Source organism: Centruroides vittatus, unplaced genomic scaffold (assembly GCF_030686945.1).
Source record: "Centruroides vittatus isolate TY-2023 unplaced genomic scaffold, ASM3068694v2 contig_751, whole genome shotgun sequence".
Lineage (NCBI taxonomy): Eukaryota > Metazoa > Arthropoda > Arachnida > Scorpiones > Buthidae > Centruroides > Centruroides vittatus.
In genome coordinates this window covers 175,948-192,091 of record NW_027122488.1, presented here as the reverse complement: position 1 = coordinate 192,091, position 16,144 = coordinate 175,948, and the positions used below count along the sequence as shown (strand labels likewise).

The window sequence follows — 16,144 nt, the reverse complement described above, 5'->3', positions numbered from 1 at the left end:
AGATATATGTCAACATATCTGTAATGTCATCCATCAAACAAAATCTTCATTATTAATTGGTACACCTGGTATATGAGAACATATCCTATGAAAGTATGAAAGGGTCTATGATTTTGTAATTCATTTCTGTCACAGAATGTAAGGCTTCTCTGCATAGCTTTGAGTGTGTAAGGCTATGAAGAGAAATCACATACAGTTTCACCACTCATTCTTTTCACAATATCCAGCTACAACCTAGACAAAAAACATTTTAATAGAATCCATCCAATAAACAAAGTGTTAATATAAATATACTGCACTAACCATATAATGCTTTGCAGTTATTTTTGGAACATAACAAACATTTTCGGTTCACCTTAGGACCTTCTTTAGGTGAAGTTCTAGAAAAAATTCTTTCTAGTGTGATCAGAGTTTGATTTAGCCTCTGATGCATTCTAATTTTGAATGCTTCTATTTTTGAATTTACTTTTGTGAAGGAACATCCTCCCATCTAATTGTAAGCATGTGGTGTAACAAAGCATATGAGATAGTTCCAGTATTTGTTTGTAGTCTGCACTGCTTGCTATAAGCCAAGCAGTGCAGACTACAAAGAGTGCTAGAAGCAGTCTATGAGATTGGCTTATGATGTCGTCTGAATCTACAGATTGGTTTTATATTATTATTTAAAAATATATTATGTAGACAAAAGCACTGCATCAGAATATGTTGTTTCTGTGTTGCTCCTGCTAAGTAGTAACTACATTCAACTGAACACGATAGTAGGCAATTCACTGTTTTAGATGCCACATGTTTCCCAACCCCATGTACCAGGTACATTAACTAGTACATTAACCATGTACTAGTTAATGTGACTCCAGTTTAACTAATGGGTATAGCCCCTTAAAGTCTAAAATAGTGATTCAGAATTTTTCAGATGGTGGGCAGTTCCATATAGCTTCAATTACTTGTATTGAATTAAAAACTATACCGATATCCTTCAGGTGTTTAGCCAGGAGCACGTGGATCTTCTGCTCTATTTTTCTGGTGGGCATGTTGGTTTTGTGCAAGATAAGTCTCAATTCCATCTGTGAAGGTGCCAATGGGGGTGAAAATGTCAAGTGAAAGGTTCGTATTTGGATGCATTGGCACTGAGACAGTTATAAGAAACCATTTATTTAGCACGATAGGAGCTTACAAGATCTCTGCCATCTTCAAGATTCTAAGTTGGCAGCAGCCTCTGGGTCTTTCTCTCCTTTCCAAGATAGTCCCAAATGAAGGAGTGTCCCTGGTTTGTGAATGACAGTTCCCTCAATGTCTTGACAACTCCAGGATGATGCAGTCAATTTCCAATGATGGGAAGATGTCAATCTGAGGTCAGGAGACGGCGACGAAGATGAGCACAAGACACACACCACAACTGGTCCGACACTTAGAACTTTCGGGAGAAGCTGTTATGTCCTCGAATTTCCAGTGTTTTATTAATTTCCGTCCTCAATCGCTCACTTGGTTGCTTTTCCTCATTCTCACTTTCCAAGTGGTGGACCACTCATTACTATGTGTAATGAGATCTCAACTTATATTGTAGGAGAGGTCAAAATTGAAGTTTAATTTGATCCTCAACCATAGATGGTTGATGGACTTACACTCTTCTATTGTTTAAAAGTTTGCATCACATTTTCATTATAAAAACGATTTCAAACTTTTATTCTTTCTTTCAAAAAAAATAAAATTATTTTAGTGCAACTTCAGTGAGGACTCAGACTTGTCCAGAGCCTCACACATCCCCTGTTTATATGTTTTGGCATCGGCAAAGAATCTGGGGACTGCTGGTGAGGCTACTGTTGCTTTGTCTAGCCATAACTTTCTTGCGAGATGGGTATGTGTAAACCTGTGGACTCTTGATTGGATCTTATCAATGAAGTCTTTTCCTATCTTCTCACACACTGTGTCCTGTATATATTTCTGTGAGATAGTGGTATAGGAATCTCTCTTCATCAACACTACAGCTTTATTTTTGTCAGCCTTTAGACGAGTGATGTTATTTTCCTGCAGCCATTTTCTGCTCTTATTTAAAGCTTTCCAATATTCTGCTTCCTTGTGGTGCTTCTTTAGGTTATATCGTTTCATTTGGAAATATGCCTTCCATCTGAAGTGTTCCTTTTGGGTTTCCTTTAGGCTGCTTATGAGGATTTCAATTTCTGGCATGATGGTTTCTGGTGTTAGTTTACAGGTTCCGGCACAAACATCAATTCTTTTCAAAGTACTGTCTTAACATATTCTGGAGGGTTAATTCCATCCCAGAAGATTGTCGGGGTCTGTCCACTATCTTCATTCTTTAATTTCTGGAACTTGAAGATCCAACCCAGTTTTTTCTTACATCTAGATTTTAGTTTCTCCACTAGCCTCCCTTGTATAGTTATAACCTCTATAGTTATAACCTTAGTTAGCCTCTATTAAGCTATTATATTCTTATTCATATAGGTGATTTTCAAATTTAATTAGATTATTAAGTTTCGAATATCATAGTCTATGCCAGTGATTCTCAAAGTGGGGGTCGTGAAAAATATTTGGTGGGTCGCTGAAAAATTGATGCCAAATCAATTTTTTTTTCAAAAATTTTATAAATTTACTATAGATTCATGTTTAGAAATAGTAGAAATAAAAAATATATAAAATAATTTTTACTTAAATAAATTGCACATATAAATAATAAAAACAATATAAATATTTAAATACGAGTTTAAATATAATATTCATAAATTTGTGCGCTGTTGGGGAATCCCCCGAGTTTCACTCTCCGCCTAAACTATGATAGAATAGCGTTGTCATTTGGAACGATGTTCGCTAGCAGCGTTGCATCTGTAGGCAAGTCGACTTAGGTAGAGCGTCCATTATCCGAAAACCGATCAACCGAAAGCGTTTTAGTCGGCAAATTTGAATTTCCGCTAGTGCTGTTGTGCTGCAATATTTGGCTATGTCTTAGGATACTCCGATATTATTTTAGTTGATATGAGTGTTTAGCTGGCAGCCTGGCGCGACCATGAGAGAGTTCTTAAGGACGCGCCAGTATTTGAATGAGACTTTTTTCCCATCGTGAATGGTAAGTTATGCTTGTTTTTCTGAAGACCGTATTGTGCTGAAACGAAACGTTTTGAGACTAGATAAACTTCCGAAATATAACGTTTTTTGTTTTTATATTTTTAAATATATTTATTTTGTTTGTGAAAAATAAAGAAATAATTTTTAAAAAAATTTCGTTAGTCTTAACATTGACAAAAATTCAACGCAAAGCGACACGCAACGGAGAGAAATTTCAACATGGAATAGATTAATTAAACAAAAGAAATTAACTCAGACCTGAATTTAAATTAACTCCTCTCCCTCCGGGATGTTTTTCTACACATACTCATTCTTCGGGGGTCCTTTGAAATTTTTAAATGCCAAAGGGGGTCGCAGACCAAAAAGTTTGAGAAACACTGGTCTATGTGATGTTCTAATTGCTTTCTGCAGGTATATGAATCGTAACTTATGTAGTAAAGATTCATATCCAGGAAGTAATCTGATATAAAAGATAGACATCAGATATACTCGACATTCCTTTTTTTTAATTCTCAGAAACATCGTTCAAAGATGGTGAAATTTTTTACTTAGTTCTTTAGCTATATTTAAAACGATATTGTCATTACCAAACTAAAAACAATCAACATTTTATATCCAGAAATCTAAAAATGGTACTTACAATCAATGCCGAAACTTTCACTTATCTCACGCCATGCCTGCGCTCTTTAATCTTTTCTTCAATAAAATGAAGAATTAAAGTCCCATAGGCATTTGTGAGACTGGATAAGTTCCATTAACCTGGATTCTATAAACGTGTCATCCATATTCTTGTAATCCGCCATGATAATGAACTATTTTCAATGTTGCCACCATATGACGTGGCTCAAAGGCATTTGCTGATTGGATGCGTGTTTGCAACCGTCACGAGTAGAACAAACTTTTTGTTTCTAGTTGTGGTTGCAGTCGCGCTGGTTTTCGAGGGGGATTACAAGTTAACGGGAACAGCCATTGCAGTTGCAGTTGCCTGCGCGGCTGGAAATCGCATAATGTGACTAAGGCTTAAGTCAGAATGATACAATTACTATGAGGAGAGGTAAATGATGTACATTTCAATATGCATATTGTTTATGAATTACATTCAATTATATGATGTAATACACACACTGTATGAATAATTATTTTACAGCAAATTTGGTTGTAATTTTTATATTAATTCAAGCACTCAAAAATTTGAATATTTTTACTTATGAATATGATGTATTTGTATGTAGTTATTTATAATAATGAGCTTATTAATTATTAAATTGGTATAAATAAACATTGTGTAAAGTTATAACCAAATTTCAAGTGTATGTATAATTTCTTTACAGACCTTAGTTTGAGTTACTATTTTATTTCAACCATGTATTAGCTCTTCTTTAACTTATACTGTAGTACTATTGTTAATGGCAAATACCAAGTAAGAGTTTCAAGGGGAAAAAAAAACCTGTACAAAAATTGATAAATTGTTAAAAGAACAACAGAAAAAATAAAGCTGGTTTAGTCAGAAGAAAACAGTACATTTTCACTTACTTACTACTATTTAATTTTAAAAATTAAAATTCAATAAAAGATGCCCATTTTAACATAAAAAATATAATGTATCACCAAATTACTTAAAATTCTAATAAGAAAGAAAAAACAAACAGATAGCAATTGCAACTGTCTGAAAAAGCAAGGCATTAGCAGCATATTTAAGTAAATGAAAACAGTATTTCAGCTTCAAAACTCAAAATAGAAATAGTTGTTTCTAAATATTTTTATTTTGAAAAGAAAAAAATTAATTTTAACTGACCTGAATGAGGACCAGAAAAATCGCCTTGTACACAAACTCCATTAGTTGGATTAAGTGTATTTCCACACCAGCCACATGATAAATCTTTCAAACAGGATTTGCAGTCTGCATGTCGACTACAATCTCTACATTGTGCACCAGGTGTGGTGACACCACTATGAACATTAAAAGTCAATACTTTTAACATATTGAAAAGAACACTACTTATAGTAAGAATTAAATATATATTTACATAATTTACTTTTATTACCTAGGTGCACTACGATCCTCGTCAACCCATTCCCGGCAACGACCAAACATAAAAGATGTTGTATATGTGGCAAACAGAAAACAGCTGCGAGTTTCTTCACACCATGCACAGCGACCTGGATCTCCAAGACATGAAGTGCAATTAAAACGCCTAATGTAAAAAAATTAAACATAATCTTTAAACCAAAACAGACATTTCAAAATATGCTAAATAAAATAACTTACAAATGACAGGGAGTGGGACAGAGATCTTGATGTCTGACAGCATCTTCAAATCTACCTCTACGACCACAGTGAGCCTCTTCAATCAGCCATTCACAGTGATCAACCTACAAACAATTTAAATAGTAAAGAAAATATTAACTTATTGAAAGCATGGCAAGCAATCTTATGTTACTTCCAACGGTAACAAACTTTAACACATTATAAATTTTGTTACCTAAATCACTAGTCATTAATAGGTGTATTACAACTTTTTAAAAAATATGTTCTAGTCTATCTCCAATCATATTATGAAAAGTCATGTGCATATGTAAAAAATTTATTATATCATATTTCATTGTTATGTACATCACATTTATGTTTTGAATTTGAGCATTGTCACATACTGTAGTGCATAGAATGTTCTGTTTTTTAAAAAACTGCGCAAATAATATTTGATTTATGGGTGTATTAACCTGGTGAAGATCTCTGAAAGTGATCAAAAATGTTAATTTGGTTGTTTTTTACATTAAATCTATCCGTTAGAACCAATACATAAGGTGTCTTTGAATAGATTCATTTTGAATGAAGGGTGCGAGTTTTTCATCCTTTTAAGAAAACAAACTTTCCAAAATAATTAAACAAAATATAATTACCACAGAAAATAAAATAATACAGTATTTGGGTTCAATTCCTCTCACTGTTATTCATAATTACACAAACAAGACTGAGTGAAATAAAGAAAGACAATGTTAATCAGGTAATGACAAAGCACAACACAATGCTAGCAAATAAACAATAAGACAAATGAAAAATTGTTAGATAAACTAGCATAACTTTATATGATGTATTATCATATGTAATGTTAGTGATGTACAAATAGTAACCACTCATCACTTTGTTTTCATATTTATAAGAATTTGAAGATTTTAAATATCAAATACTTCTTTTCAAAATATTCATTACCTCAAACTACAACACAATGAAACTAGAATAACTAATAAATAATCATTATTTTTTACTATTGCATATATTCTCTAAATAAAGAAATATACTTAATTTAATATGTTAAAATTAAAAAAAAAACATATATATATATAAAGCCTTACTTATAAAAATAAAATGCTTTCTTTTCATTCTGCTTGCACTTAAAGTATTAAGGCATGTTTGGAAATACTATAGTATATGGTAGTAACGATGAGCAATGTTATTAGTAATAACAAATACCAATACATTTTTAGCACAAGATGAAATTTTCAGATAAACTTAACCTAGCAAATTATCAGGAAGATGGCAATTACAATAAATTAATTAGTATATATCAGCATTATTCTGACAAGTTCCTCAAAGCTGCTTTTAAATATAATTTTACACTTAGAAAATGTTCGACTTAAAATTATAACCCTTGCTCACTAGCTTTAGTTATTAAATAACTGTACTTTCCAGAGTGGTGAGGCAGGTTGCAAGCAAAGCACTGCCAAAAACTTAAACATAACATTTTTGAATGACGTGTGGTCTAACTGATCTCACTGATTAGCATTTCCAAACAAGCCCTTAGAGAATTATTTTTTTAATGTCCATCATACATTCAACCACTTCCACCAAAACATGGCTGCTGGATGATGAGGAACAAAGTAAAACACAGTCAAGTTATCTACAAAAATTTCAATCAACTCAGACTTAAATCTAGGTAATACTTAGGGAAACAGACTAATATCTTTAACATCCTAGTCATCTGGCATTCTTATTTTATGTGACGGTACAATTTTATTTTTATTACTGTTTTAATGTATGAGTAAGTCTGAATGCAATGTAACCTAAAGAATTATTTACAAACAATTTAATGACAATTAATATGTCAAATATATTCCAATCTTTATAATAGAAAACCTGTATTAAAAACACAGAATTTTAGAGATTAAGACTTAAAAAAACTAACAAAAATTTGAAATTGGAATACTGCTTTTTTAAAAATTGCAACTCAGTAAAATAGCTTCGAAATATTTTTTCACAATTGTAAACTGCCATAAACATTAGTTTAAACCAGGGCTTCTCAATTGGGTTGATGAGCGAATTAGATACATATTGTAAATGTATATATAATATTTTAATGTTGTTTAATTATTTAGTAAATACAATCCTTTAAAAATTCTGGAAAATAGTTTCACTATAATTTTCAAAACTTTCCAAATATAAAAATTTATTAAAAAATAATATATATGTACTTAAAGAGATCAACAGAGAAAAAATGTTTCTTAAAAGGAGTTGATACACAAAAAAGTTGAAAACCACTGGTTTAGACTATCAGTAATAATTTTATATATAGTTTCATAATACAATCTAATTAATGATTAACAAATAATGAGTAAGGAACATATAAGTATAATTTCTCAAACATTATATGTAATAAATTATTTTATTAAAATTAAGATATGTTTTTATATACCTTTGCACAATCTTCACAATATATATAATCTGAACAAACAGGACAATTTTCAGGAATAGTAATGATATAATTATGCTTGTTATCTCTGTGATAAAATGGATGATGAATATCAATTAATTTTCTTCGTACACATTCAGATGTTTGTTGACACCAACCACAAGCAGCATCACTCAGGCAGGAAAGACAGTTATGATGAATGTGACAAGATCCATTACTATATGGTTCTAAATGAGATACTGTAATAACCTATAAATATAATCAAATTATTTATTATATTAAAAATAATAAACAATATCATATGTATTATTAGAAATCTAATAATATACAAAAGTATTATTTTAATAAATTATATAATTCCTCATAGAGCCACTGAACTGTTTTCAATGTCTGTGAACAAGTGCAAAACTAGAATTTCAAATTACTTTAAGCAATATTAAAAGCATTTTTTACTCTAATATGTGGTTTGTTTTAATTAAAAGTTACCATAATATTATATTGAAAACTTTTTAAAATGTATTATTATGAACTGATAACTACACTTCTTCATTTTTGTATCTGAACAAATAAACAATATTTGCTGAATATTGCTATGCTAAAATATTATATCAAATTTATATTTAATTGATAATGTATCGAAACTGTTAAAAGAATGACCAGAATGCCAAGAATTTTGAGCCTTGTAAATCCTTTCAAAGGAAAACATGATTTAAAATACATTCAATTTTCAATCCTGAGAAAGTAAGAAATAGAATAATAAATTCTGGAATCAAATTGTATTTTTATTTTTAATCAAACTTTAATGTATTGTAAAGGAAACCAGCCACTGATTAGTAGGAAATTAGGAACAAAAAAATTAAATTTTAACAATTTACTAATTTTCAATGAAACCATAAGACAAACCTTAATTAACAAAGTTCCAAAGATAAATTTGTTGATTAAAATCAAAATTATGACCATACAAATATTTCGGGTCAGAACACAATAATCCTTTTTAATAGTCCAAGCAGAGACAGATGGTAACAACTTAAAACCGACGAAATGACATTAAAAAATACATACAATACAATTGATGTCGACCTTAGAGGATCCGACGTTTTAAGTTGTTACCATCTGTCTCTGCTTGGACTATTAAAAAGGATTATTGTGTTCTGACCCAAAATATTTGTATGGTCATAATTTTGATTTTAATCAATAAGATAAACCTTTTTTTCTTTTTAAAGATACAAAAAAGTAAATAAATAAAATAAAAAACAATCATACACACAACCATGAATCATAGTTTTGTGTTGAAAAAACTCCACTAAAAAAAAAAAAAAGCTTTTTCTTTGCCTCAAGTGATGTCCATTAGATGAACTGAAGGGGGTTAAAAAGTTGGTTCAAACTCTTGTGTACTAGAGCCAATTATTTTGAACAAATTCATTTCTTTAACAATATTTTTTATATCATAAGATAATTGAATCCTTTCTTAACTGTAACTCTCAACAGCCATATTTATTGTGGCATTTACTCTCTAGAAAAATGTTTCTTTTGATGTGCAGGAAATGTTGACACCAGCTGAATAAAGACTGGAAATGGGAGCTGGTACAGAAAAAACAACTGAAATTTTTCTAAAAATTTCTTTGCAGCATTGTGTATTGAAGTTTTTAATGGATGTAAAGTTAGGAATGTAAAAATGGATCAGACTTTTCCAAAATTGAAATAGTATTATCCAAGTATTTTACCAAACTAATCAGGATTACATTTCTCTCTGCTGTCCCATTCTTTTTATGACAGTCTCTGTAGAATTATAATCATCATACCCATATAATGCTGTACTGTTGACATCTTGGTAATTATATTTAAAAAAAAAAACAAATCATTTGCTGCTTCTTTTTCACTTTACTCATCAAAAATGCAAATGCATTCATTGCAGTAGCATGTGGTAACATTTAATGATAGAGAGGCTGTGTTTCCATAAAAATTATAAACAAATACTGGAAATGACAAAAATAAATACAATTCTAAAATAGATACATTGGCATGAAAAAAAGATAGAAAAACTTGTTTTTATTATTTTTTATAAACTAACCTGTTTGGCAATTTTTTCCGCAAAGTTGTTAATTACTTTATCATAAAAATTGCTTGTCACTGATTCCATCAAAGTATTTAAAAGCTCTTTTTCTATTGAAAGCAACGCTAGTGATGACAATCTTTCCTCTGACTGAGTGTTCCTTGCCAATGTATCAATTCACTTCATGGTTGAAAAACTGCACTCAACAGACGCACTCGTAGATGGTATTGTAAAAATTAATGATATTAAATCAGATAATTCTTTTAGTACATCTTTGTTCAGATCGTCATTAATTATATTTTTTTGTCTAAAAGTGACTTGCCAATATAGTCTGGACACGAATATAAATATTGCAATTCACTATGTAATTTAGATAAATCAAACAATTCTCCATACAATTTACTTAAGAAATTAAAACTCACTTCAGAAAATTGTTTTTCATTATATTTAAAATTATTAACATCTAAAAGTGATAAAAATTTTAAAGATTTTATGTCTGAAAATCTGTCAATACAATTTTGTATCAATTATTTCATAAAACAGACATTTATATAACTTCTTTTTAGACCCAATATCAGTATGTCTCATTTGTTTTATTGGTTGAATTTCTGGGAAATTTTTATCTTTTTCCAAAGCATCCCAAATCAAACCAAAATCATTTCTTTTCTGTTGTAAAAAGTCAATAAAGATTGTTTGTTTTCTCTGAATAAGGTTTTCCTCAATTGCTAAAGCCATAACACCAGTGCAATACGTCCTATTAATAGGCTAAGTCCTCGTAGACAAAATATATAACAAATATATTGCAGGTAAGTTTTGTATCTTTATGAACCTGTCACAGTTTATAACATGCAGACAATATGATTACCAAAAATAATTATCTTTTGTAGACTGAAGTTCAACATTTGTCAGAAGTTCCTGACACCAGACAGGTGCCAGACAAGGACATTTTTTTTTTTAGGAGAGCAGTCAGAAAAGTCATCTTGACACCAAAGAGTTTGCATCTTGTCTTTGCAAGAAAGGTTGCATTTCAAAAAAATGCTTGTGCAAGAAGAAAGGAGTTCTCTTCAACTCCAAATGCCACAACAATTTGTTTTGCAGTAATAAATAAAAACATCTATGCCTGCCATATTTACGAGAAACAATGATAATGTCTTTGTATCTTTTGTTGATTCCTGTTACTATTTTTGAATTTTTTTCCCTAGACCACTATTACCCAAATTCTATAGGCTGTTTCAAGAACTTGATGAGAACTTAAATTTCAAGTTTTAAGAGTTAAAAAAGAAAATTTTTGTGAAAACTAGTTTTAACTAGTCATATTGAGTAGTAACTAGAAAATGTTTAGTGAAAACTAGATCTATCTAAAAAACATTGCAATTCTAGTATTGACTAGGTATTATTAGAATTTACAAAAGAACTTTGTTGAAACTAGTCCTAAGTAGGCAAATTGGGTTTTTCTGGTAATGTATGCATTGAATACCTATATTAAAAGTGACAAATTGCTTTTTATTGATATTAATAAAATGAAATTAATAATAATTCTTTGTGCCTCTATGTCCTTAAATATTTCAATTTTTTTTATATATTACCTATGTAGATCTTGTTTATACAAAATACCTTTATTTTCATCTTGAAAATAAAGGTATTTTGTCTTATTCTTTGACTAATTTTTCTTACTTTTGCTAGTTTGAAACTACACCAATATATTAACTCCTATTTATAAACAAGGTCTACATGGATAAATAAAATAAATAAAATATGAATAAATAAATAAGATTTTTAAAGGGAGGAGCATGGAGCATGCGCAATACAAATATCCAGCTGTTGCACGTGATATTATTTGGAAAAGAAATTCAAATTGAATATTTATTCAAACATTAACAGCCTATACGACGAAGCCTGAAGAAGAGCCCAGGAGGGGCTGTGAAAACGTTTGCAAGTCTAAAAAATAGATTGACTCCGGTTAACAGGTTCAAAGAATTTATTTAATTATTTCACCAACGTGTAGAGAGATTGTATCTACATGGATAATATATAAACAATAGTTAATTTTAATAATAGTTTTAGAGCAAAATTGAGACAATATCCTATGCACTTAGTAGTAGGCTGCCCAGCTTATATGGGTTGATGCAAAAGTTCATCCCGTTTTTTTTTAAAAGAATTGAAGAAAAATTTTATTTACTAAAACTTACATTTAATCAATATAGTATGTGCCATTCTGTTTGATGACCTTTCTCCATCTCTCCGGTAGCTGCATAAGCCTGTGCTCATAGAATTTCTGAGATTTCTGGCTAAAAAACTGATCCAGGTAATTTTTCAAATCTTCCAAGGAAGTAACGTTTTTACCATCTAAGCTGTTTTGAAGTGATCTAAATAAATGGTCGTCAGAGGGTGCAAGATTAGGAGAGTATGGTGGATGGACCAAAACATCCCAATCAAGTTGTAAAAGTTTTTATCAGGTGGCCAAAGACACGTGTGGTTTAGCGTTGTCTTGATGGAACACAATGCCCTTTCTGTTGGCTAATTCAGGTCGCTTCTGGTCAGTTGCTCGCTTTAATTCACTTAGTTGTGAACAATATTTATCTGAATTAATGGTTTGATTTTCAGGTAACAGCTCATAATAAATGATTCCCTTCCAGTCCCATCAAATGCATAGCATAACCTTCTTTGGATGTAAACTGGCTTTTGCGCTGGTTGAAGGGGCATCTCCGTGCTTACACCATGATCTTTTACGCTTAACATTATAATACACAATCCATTTTTCAACACCCGTAATCATTCGCTTAAAAATGGATCAATTTCATTGCACTTCAATAGAGAATTGCAAGCAGAAATTTGGTCTATCAAATTTTTTTCTGTTAACTTGTATGGTACCCATACATCAGCCTTGCTAACCATTCCAAGTTGATGTAATTGCCTTGATACTGTTGACTGTTTGATTTCAAGAATTTCTACAATCTCTTGAATTGTTTTATGTCGATCACTTTCAATTAGTGCCAATATTTCATTGTCATCAGCCTTGGCTGGTCATCCAGAACGTCGTGCATCGCTAAGATTAAAATTGTTTTCACGAAACTTTCTGAACTACTTACGGCACGTGGAATCATCAATGGCTCCCTCACCATACACAGAACATATCTTCTTTTGTGTCTGCGAAACATTCTTGTCTTTTCAGAAATAAAAAAGCATAATTTGTCAAAAATGCTCCTTATTTTCTGCCATTTTTAATGCTTAACAAAATTTTAAAAACACAACTAAGTAACACAACTTTATTCTCAAATACTAGCTGAGATCCCTTTTGTCAAACATCAAAATTTTACACATGTGAAGGAAATAACACTTCAGTGTTGCGATGCAAAGCCAACTGGTGCTAAAAATGAGACAAACTTTTGCATCAACCCATACATCATAACAGAGAAGTGGGCTTCCTTGCATATTTCACATGTATTCTAAAAAGCATATTTGCAGTTTTAAAACTATTGAAAACATCTAGTCCTACTTTTTTTATAACTGTATAAAACACTTTTTATAAAGCTTTCACATAAGGTCTAAAACATAATCACATCAAATATAAATTTATAAATACAATAAAAATTTACATGTTACATCAAAATAACTTTTGCAATAAATTTTCAGCAACCTTCTCCTTATTTTTAACCATTCATAGTTTAATAGACACCTAGGAATAAAATAATGTTTCCAAAATATAATTTCTGAAGAAGTTACTAAAACTAACAGATTCTGTTGAATATAATAAAAACAATTGACTTAGTTTAGTCGACTGTTTTTGAACAATTGACTAATTAATTACAGTAGAGTATCGATTATCCAAATATCAGTTAACCGAAAGCATTCCAGTCGGCAAATTTAAATTTTCACTAGTTCTGTGACGCTGCAATATTTGGTTATGTCTTGGGCTACTCCAATATTATTTTTGTTGGTGTGTCTGTTTTAGCTGGCAGCACTGGTGAGACCATGAGAGGGTACTTAAGGACGCACCAAGATTTGAACAAATTTCAACATGGGATAGGTTAATATATTTTTTCGTACATAATCGGTTATCCAAACAATCCCAGTCCCAAATTGTTTTAGATAATTGATGCTCTACTGCAGTGATTCTCAAAGTGGGGATCACAAAAAATATTTGGTGGGGTCACATAAAAATTGATGCCAGATCAAATTTTTCAAATACAGTTTGACTCATTTATAACGTCATCCATAAGACCGGCAATTTTTTGACGTTATAACTGAGTGTCGTTATCTGCGGGGTCATAATTTCAGTCCAGTAAAACGTACCAAGTGTGTTTAAGAATCTATTATAAACTCCACTCTAATTTTACATCGTATGTTTTACCGTAAAATTATTTCTTAATGGTAATACAGTATACTGTATCTATTATGATAGTGATAATTTATTAATGTATGTATAAAAATGCAAACTACATGTTTAAATAAACTTTATTTACATCGATGTAATTAAAAATTTCAAAAATTACATTTTATAAAAAATTTCTATTTGTCTTAAGTTTCAATAATGGCGGAAATTCCGGTTTTAAGAATAATGTTGAATCAAAAGGCAACAAAAGGTTAAATTAATGTATGTCAATTAAAAATAATTCAATTATTTCTTTATAAACTATTCGATATAATATGTTATATTAAAAATAATAGAATATTTAACAATTTAGCATAAAGTAATTTAAAAATGAGCATGTAATAACTGATCGTCACATCGTTTAAAAGTGGCGAATTTCACCCCACCGAAGTCAGGTGGAAAGAGCACCACCCACAGTCGTTCTAGGAAAGTGGACTCTGACCCTAGGACTGAACGCGTAGTATTTTTTTTTGTTAAATAAAATTTGGGAGTGCTTCAAATATGACATTAAAACAGGGTTCTATGTCGTTACAAGTGGGTTTTTTAACATAATCTAGTATAGTAAAATCGTAGGACCAATAAAAATTTGACATTATATTAGGGTTGTCGTTATATACAATGACGTTATAATCAGGTTAAACTGTATTTTATAAATTTACCATGGATTCATGTTTAGAAATAGTAGAAATAAAAAATATATAAAATAATTTTTACTTAAATAAATTGCACATAAATAATAAAAATAATATAAACATTTTAATACAAGCCTAAATATAACATTCAAAAATTTGTGCGCTATTGCAAAATCCCCCGAGCTTCCACTCTCCGCCTAAACTATGATAGAACAATGTTGTCATTTGGAACGGTGTTCGCTAGCAGCGCTACATCTGTAGGCAAGTCAAGTTAGAAATATAGTATAGCGTCAATTATCTGAATAACGATCAACCATTTCAGTCAGCAAATTCTAATTTCCGTTAGGTTTTTTATCTCCAAATTGTATTCCTGAGATTAAATCCTCTAATCTCTGGACCTCGCTGTCTGCATATTGACAACATAGACAGGCTTTAAGTGCTTTATACAGCTCATTCCTGGAGGGTTTAGAATAATATATGCTACCACCACCAGCTCTTCAGGCTGAAGTGCTGAAACCACATGGTGGAATTTTGTCACTTCTACTGTGACTCCTGCTAACAAAAACTCCAACTCCATTTGCTTAAACCATATTTAGGGTACTTCTCTGCTCTTTACGAAAACATTAGTCAGACGCTCATAAGAAGATTTACACCGGTAACAGGTTCGTTTTGAAGTTATAGCCATATTTAGGGATTTGCTCTCCAAAATGATGGTGGCTTAATGGAAACCTTGGTGACTATCTCAGTTTGTGGTGATTGCATCTCAAATTTAGGGATCTGGCTAAAAAAATAGTTATTCCACTTACTTCTCAATTTCCTTGGCTATTGCTAGTCCATCCAAAAAAACTTCCATATTCTGAGCATCCAGAGTAGTGAAACACATAGTCATTGATTTGACTAACTCTCATAGATTTATTGGAAAAAGTCTTTTCTCACACTGTATACATCCAATTGAGGACTAGCTGCCCAAATCTGTAAAATCCACATGTGACTTTTACCGATGATGATGGATTATGGTTATTGACAATGTCCATTGCCTTGTGCCCATTCGAATCACATTCGGGTCACCATTTATTGGGAAGCCCCAACTTGCCAATGTTGAGAAATAACTTGGCATAAATTAAAAACATAACATTTATTTAGAACACAAATCTGATTCCAATATAAATAACTTTTGCAATGTAACATAGAAAGTACAGCATGGCTTCTGTCTGGACACTAAGACCTCTAGCCCAAAAGCAAGAGTTTCTTCCTTTGGTCTTCTTGTCCTCCTATGTGATTGCTCTGACCTCTTCACAACTTTTAAGGAAGTAGTTTGCAA

At 31.1% G+C, this 16,144-nt stretch overlaps 2 protein-coding genes across 8 annotated transcripts in view; one reads left to right on the top strand and one right to left on the bottom strand.

Annotated features, from left to right (window-relative positions):
* Positions 1 to 16,144, top strand: part of Rab14 (RAS oncogene family member Rab14) — a 191,256-nt gene that overhangs the window by 19,213 nt on the left and 155,899 nt on the right. The gene's annotated exons all lie outside the window — the stretch shown is intronic.
* The window catches only part of Megf8 (multiple EGF like domains 8), a 106,104-nt gene that overhangs the window by 32,710 nt on the left and 57,250 nt on the right, over positions 1 to 16,144 (bottom strand). For all 7 annotated transcript variants that reach the window (XM_067277621.1, XM_067277617.1, XM_067277619.1 and 4 more), the window contains 4 exons: positions 7,770 to 8,015; positions 5,348 to 5,451; positions 5,124 to 5,273; positions 4,874 to 5,028 (listed from right to left, as the gene is read on the bottom strand). In XM_067277621.1, the coding sequence (XP_067133722.1) occupies positions 4,874 to 5,028; positions 5,124 to 5,273; positions 5,348 to 5,451; positions 7,770 to 8,015 (655 nt within the window). The remainder of the gene's footprint in view (positions 1 to 4,873; positions 5,029 to 5,123; positions 5,274 to 5,347; positions 5,452 to 7,769; positions 8,016 to 16,144) is intronic.